The sequence below is a fragment of the Cololabis saira genome, chromosome 8 (assembly GCF_033807715.1).
Source record: "Cololabis saira isolate AMF1-May2022 chromosome 8, fColSai1.1, whole genome shotgun sequence".
Classification (NCBI taxonomy): Eukaryota; Metazoa; Chordata; class Actinopteri; order Beloniformes; family Belonidae; genus Cololabis; species Cololabis saira.
In genome coordinates, this window is record NC_084594.1 from 5,913,124 (window position 1) to 5,919,612 (window position 6,489).

Sequence of the window (6,489 nt, forward strand, 5' to 3'; positions counted from 1 at the left end):
GAGTTGAAATTTGAATTCTACCAAAATAAACTTGATTTTCAAGCTTCCCATAATCTTCGGTCTTTTATTGTGAAACTTTTGAGTGTAAATTGTCTGCCTGAACTGATTCAGAACAACTCAGTCAATAAGCACCATTTTAGCGTAATAAAATCTGACAAATACAACGTGTTAAAACGGTTGCAGTCTTGTCATTCTGTTAATCATGCTTCCTTGTCATTTCTGTGCTGTTTACTCAACACCTAATACATCTTTCGAGGAACCAGACACGTTTGGTCATCAGCTATTCTACGTCACCATGTTATAATAGAGTGATCAAAGCTGCTACAGCCTGTATTACTTATTTATTACTTTACTGACTTCCTGCCACTGAGACTGGAGGTTGACTGAAAACCCTACGACCCTACGACTCTTCCCTCCCATCGTCACCACGGTTACACTCACGGGGCAGGCAGAAGACCTACGTGTGAGACCTCCCCGTCTCCATGGCAACGGTAAACACATGAAACGTTAGACAAAGACGGAGAAGCCTCACACACACACACACACACACACTTGCTCAGGACAGATGGATTCCTCCAACCGCGTCAACTTTGTACATCGAGATGAAATCTGGTAAAGTTTCTGACTAACTCTTACTATTCCTGCGTGTAATTGTTTTCATTTAGGTCATTTTTTTCATGAAAATATGTAACTCTTTACTTTGCTGAGGTGTTTGACTCGAGTCTGAACAAACATAGATGATCATTGATAGATGTCCAGAACACGAGGGGTTTGCATTATTTCACTCGCCTTTATTGGTGCACGTATTGTTATTGTTAATCCTTGTACTGTCTTTGGGTCAAAGACAGTTCTCCTGCTCCTTCTTTCCTCCTGCTCTCTCCTTCCGTCTCCCTTCCTTCCTTCCTTCCTTCCTTCCTTCCGTCTCCCTTCCTTCCTTCCTTCCTTCCTTCCTTCCTTCCTTCCTTCCTTCCTTCCTTCCTTCCTTCCTTCCTTCCTTCCTTCTTTTGTCCTTTCCTTCCTTCTTTCCTTTCTTCCTTTCTTTCTTTCCTTCCTTCCTTCCTTCCTTCCTTCCTTCCTTCCTTCCTTCCTTCCTTCCTTCCTTCCTTCCTTCCTTCCTTCCTCCCTTCTTTTCTTCCTTCCTCCCTTCTTTTCTTCCTTTCCTTCCTTCCTTCCTTCCTTCCTTCCTTCCTTCCTTCCTTCCTTCCTTCCTTCCTTCCTTCCTCCCTTCTTTTCTTCCTTCCTTTCTTTCTTTCCTTCCTTCCTTCCTTCCTCCCTTCTTTTCTTCCTTCCTTTCTTTCTTTCCTTCCTTCCTTCCTTCCTTCCTCCCTTCTTTTCTTCCTTCCTTCCTTCTTTCCTTCCTTCTTTTGTCCTTTCCTTTCTTCCTTTCTTTCTTTCCTCCCTTCCTCCCTTGCTTATTTTTTCCCTTCCCTCTTTCCTCCCTTCCTTCCTTCCTTCCTTCCTTCCTTCCTTCCTTCCTTCCTTCCTTCCTTCCTTCCTTCCTTCCTTCCTTCCTTCCTTCCTTCCTTCCTTCCTTCTTTTGTCCTTTCCTTTCTTCCTTTCTTTCTTTCCTTCCTTCCTTCCTTCCTTCCTCCTGCTCTCTCCTTCCTTCCTTCTTTTCTCCCTTCCTCCCTTCTTTCCTTCTTTCCTCCCTTCTTTCCTTCTTTCCTTCTTTTCTCCCTTCTTTTCTTCCTTCCTTCCTTCTTTCCTCCCTTCTTTCCTTCTTTCCTTCTTTTCTCCCTTCTTTTCTTCCTTCCTTCTTTTCTTGACCCAAAGACAGCCCAAGGGTTAAACAAAAACAGGTCAGGTGAGTTGTGTTAATTCACTTAGAAAGCTACGCTTTTAAAGAGATATCTTTTGACTCACTATGATTACAAGTGTGGCTTTTAATGAGGCACAAAGATTCATGTAAAAAAGATTGAAACCTTTTTGTGAAGTTCGGAGGAAATTTTCCCATTTAGCAGAAAAAAAGGACTCAAAAGCCCAAACACCAAAACTATGCCAAGGTTATGTCAAGGTTAGGGTTGCCACCTTTCAGAAATAGAAATAAGGGACGCCCTGATTTCAGCAGCGCAGGAGCCAAAAAAAAAAAGCCCTAAAACTTCTAAACTGCATAAAAACGTGTTTATTTTATATGAAAAACAAAATGCTTTGATTTAAAGTTTAAAATGCTTTAATAGCATTGAACTTTCATGACTGTAGAGACAGACAACCATATAGCAACTGAAATAGCCTCCTATGCTACGTATGTCCACATCAGCCCAGATGTAGAATATAGCCTACAGGTGAAGAATATGGTGTAAAAGTTAATTTATTTCAATAATTCAACTAGAATATGGTGTAAAAGTTAATTTATTTCAATAATTCAACTAGAATATGGTGTAAAAGTTAATTTATTTCAATAATTCAACTAGAATATGGTGTAAAAGTTAATTTATTTCAATAATTCAACTAGAATATGGTGTAAAAATTAATGAAAATACGGGACAAATCGCGTCCCATATTAGTTCAATACGGGACGCAACATTTTTTTCTCAAATAAAGGACAATTCCGTATTTTACGGGACGGGTGGCAACCCTAGTCAAGGTTATTGTCACAGTGTGGTTGTTGAGGACCCAAATGCAGGAGAGCAGGAGGCAGCAGTTCCAAAAACAGGGTTTATGTAACAAAAACCAAAACCCAAAAGCGCTGCTGAGCAGGTTCAAACAAGGCAGAACGAAAACAGGGATCCATAAACTAGAGGAGAACATGGAGGGAGCAAACAGTACGGACCGAACGGGAGCAGGGAAAGACAAGACTAGATATACACAGGGGATAACGAGACACAGGTGTGAACAATCAGGGCAGATGGAACACAGGAGGGGCAAAACAGAAACTGAAAGACTGGGGGAAATGACAGTTATGCCAAAAAAGGTATCTGATGTAAAACCTGAACCGAATCAGTCTCCAACAGGCTGGAAGTGGAATATGACTCACTTCTTTTTTATAATTTGTAAAACCAAACGTGTTGGGTGTGTGTGTGTGTGTGTGTGTGTGTGTGTGTGTGTGTGTGTGTGTGTGTGTCCAGGAAAGCGCATGTACAACTTGAGAAGAATTCAGCAAAAGTTTGGCCCAACAAGTGGGGCTTCCTGACTGAAGCCTACGGGGAGGTACACACACACACACACACACACACACACACACACACACACACACACACACACACACACACACACACACACACACACACACACTGCATTGATACTCATAACTTAAGTAGCATTAAGGAAGTGATTGGGAAAAAAGCTGCTAGGATAGTAAATGATCCTACTCACCCACTCTGCAGCTTTAGAGTTTAAATGTCCCCCCTCAGGTAGACGGTACAGTTACCAAAGGCTAACCGGAACTTTTTTAAAAACTCATTCATTCCCAACGCCATTAAAGCAATGAATGAGGGATGTCTCGGTAGACTTGTCTTTTATGTACATGCCCTTGTTGTTCCTCCTTTTTTGCCACTAAAATGTTTTGCGTGTAAATGTTAAGTCTTTGTTGATGTTGATGTTACTGTTTTTTTTGTATTATGAGACAAAAGACATATCTCCACTTGTGGACAAATAAATTAACTAACTAACTAACTAACTATACATGTGGACTCTTTCATTCCAGTACCACACGGAGAGCTTGAAGCTGAAGGAGGAGATGAAGGTGGGACTTCCTCCTCACCTGGCCGTCCAACCTGTGACCCCCCCACAAAAATATATCCATGTATGATTATCTATCTATCTATCTATCTATCTATCTATCTATCTATCTATCTATCTATCTATCTATCTATCTATCTATCTATCTATCTATCTATCTATCTATCTATCTATCTATCTATCTATCTATCTATCTATCTATCTATCTATCTATCTATCTATCTATCTATCTATCTATCTATCTATCTATCTATCTATCTATCTATCTATCTATCTATCTATGGTACTGTACTTCTTCTTCTTTGATGAATCGGGTTAAAGATAAAATAAAGGGACATTTTGATGTTAAAAGGCTTATGTAATTCCAAACACAGCTCGTAATATTGTTATAAAATATTATTCTTTGAAACCTTTAGAAAAACGAGGCAAGTCTGAACCGTTTTCAGTCAATCAAATCGGAGTCTGTTGAATTCAGGAAAAAAAAAATGAATTCAATTCTTCAAATTTCGGTTCAGTTCAATTTTATTGTAACCGAAGGTAAATTGGCCTTGTAGTCTAGCGAGTCCAGCAACAAGAAACCATCAGTACATACATACAACATACAACATGAACATCAACCATAATCACAACATACAAATTTAGTAGAATAAACATTTAAAAGGTAGAAACAAAAATCCCTAAATACATGAAGACTTTACAGCTTTCGTGAACTGAGCTACATACAGCAGTGCCTTTATCAAGATGTACAAAATGAAATCTTAAAAGAAAATCTCTTTGAATTATGGGAGAATGTATCAGGAATGTTTTCTTTTTACATGCATCATAATAAATAGCTCAACCACTGAGGCAGGTTTATCCATCTCTAGCGTGTGTTTCCATCTTCCAGGTCGGCCCCTCTCCTCCAGTTCCACCAACCACTCAGGCTCTCATCGGTTGGCGTTCAGGTCACTCACATCTTCAGTTTGAAAAGTACGGCCTGGTGCATCATGGGAGACGTAGTTTTCTCAAGGAGCTGGGCTGGCCTCAAGGCGCTCGCCCCTGAATGGGAGTCCTCTTTCTGTGCAACTCATGACGGACTCCGACACCAGGGACTTTTCATTTCATTTCTTGTCAATAAAACAAATAAATGTCTCTGAACATTGCAGCTTCAAATGAAATGTATGAAATGAATTAAAATGAATTATTCTGTTGTACATGACTGATCTGGTCTAATATTTGCACGTCTGAGTATTTCTGCAGATGACAGGACTCCCACCCGTTATATAATACATCCATGACTCCCACTTGTACTGGAAGTCTGAGGTGTCCTCACAGTACTGCCGGTTTTGTCCAGATGAGTGTGGGTTTGTTGAAGCAGGTGCATGACAGCATCTTCAACTCCAACCCCACCCTGAACAGCAGTGGCTCCTGGGAGGGGCTTGTTTGCTTATTAAGGTGGCCAAAAAAAAGTCTCTCCAGAACTTTCATGATTTGGGATTTTAGGCATACATGTTAATAGTCATTAGGAGAAGATGGATGATATTTTCATACATGGCAACCATGGCAGGATACCTTCCACAGCACTGGAGGCATCTCCTGGTTCAAGCTGAGGTTTGAAGACGTGCCGAAGAATCCCAGATATTTGGTCCAAACAGGCTTTCAGAACTCTGGGGCTGACGTTATCCGGACCTGCAGCCGTGTTTCGGTTCAGTCTCTGCAGTTGACTCTTCACCTGACGTCACACAACTTTTACTGATAACAGGGATTTCCTAGAACTTGAGGATACTTCTTTTTTTTTTTTTACTTGTCTGCACAAAAATTTACGGAAGAGTATTAGGGCCAGGCAGGAGAAAAATAAAAATATTTTAGAGGAGGAAGATTTTTTTTTCATTATGCACTTTGAGAAAAAAGTCAAAATGTCAAGAAAAAAGTCGAAATGTTTAGATTAATGTTGAAGTACAATTTCGAGAAAGAAGTCGAAATGTATTTCAACTTTATTCTCGAAATTACGACTTTATTCACGAAATATTCGACTTTATACACGAAATTTCGACTTTTTTCTAGAAATTGTATTTCAACATTAATCTCGACATTTCAACTTTTTTCTCGAAATTTCGACTTTTTTCTCAAAGTGCACAATAAAAAAAAATCTTCCCCTCTCAAATATTTTTTCTCCTGCCTGGCCCTAATACTCTTCCGTATGATGCCTATGTATGTTTGTGTTTTTATATTATCAGAGGTGTCAAGTAATGAAGTACAAATACTTCATTATCTTACTGAAGTAGAAATTTTGGTTATCTATACTTCACTGGAGTAATTATTTTTCAGACAACTTTTTACTTCTACTCCTTACATTTTCATGCAATTATCTGTACTTTTTACTCCTTACATTTTAAAAACAGCCTCGTTACTCTATTTCATTTCGGCCTTTAAAAAAAACTATCCAGTTAAATTGCTCCATCCGGATAGAGTGAATTTGGTTGTGGTTGTTTCAGATGTTCTTGTCCAGTTTTGTTCTTACATCCGTTCCCTCAGATTCCTGCAACTAAACTTGGATGTACATTCCAATAAAGGTTAGGATAAATGATAACATGAACATGAAGTTTGACTTTTTGCACCATTACAATACTTATAGGCAACTAGTCATCATATCTTCTGCTCTCTGAAACACATGTTAATGCTCAATAGTACACATATATGCTTCTTTAATATATTTGCATTACACTACTAAGATGCATTCAATGGCTTTTTTCCCCCTTACATTACTTTTACTTTTATACTTTAAGTAGTTTTGAAACCAGTACTTTTATACTTTTACTTGAGTAAAAAACT

General features: G+C 39.0%; 1 protein-coding gene across 2 annotated transcripts; it reads left to right on the forward strand.

Annotated features, from left to right (window-relative positions):
* Positions 1 to 525: 525 nt before the first annotated feature.
* LOC133449241 (ciliary microtubule inner protein 1-like) lies at positions 526 to 4,746 on the forward strand. 2 transcript variants are annotated; one of them, XM_061728370.1, is made up of 4 exons: positions 526 to 612; positions 3,066 to 3,147; positions 3,644 to 3,742; positions 4,565 to 4,746. In XM_061728370.1, the coding sequence occupies exons 1-4, from the start codon at positions 566 to 568 to the stop codon at positions 4,718 to 4,720; spliced, it is 384 nt and encodes a 127-aa protein (XP_061584354.1). In that variant the 5' UTR covers positions 526 to 565; the 3' UTR covers positions 4,721 to 4,746. The 2 variants fall into 2 exon arrangements, with proteins under 2 accessions (XP_061584354.1, XP_061584355.1); XM_061728371.1 differs by having other exon boundaries at positions 3,644 to 3,682.
* Positions 4,747 to 6,489: the final 1,743 nt, after the last annotated feature.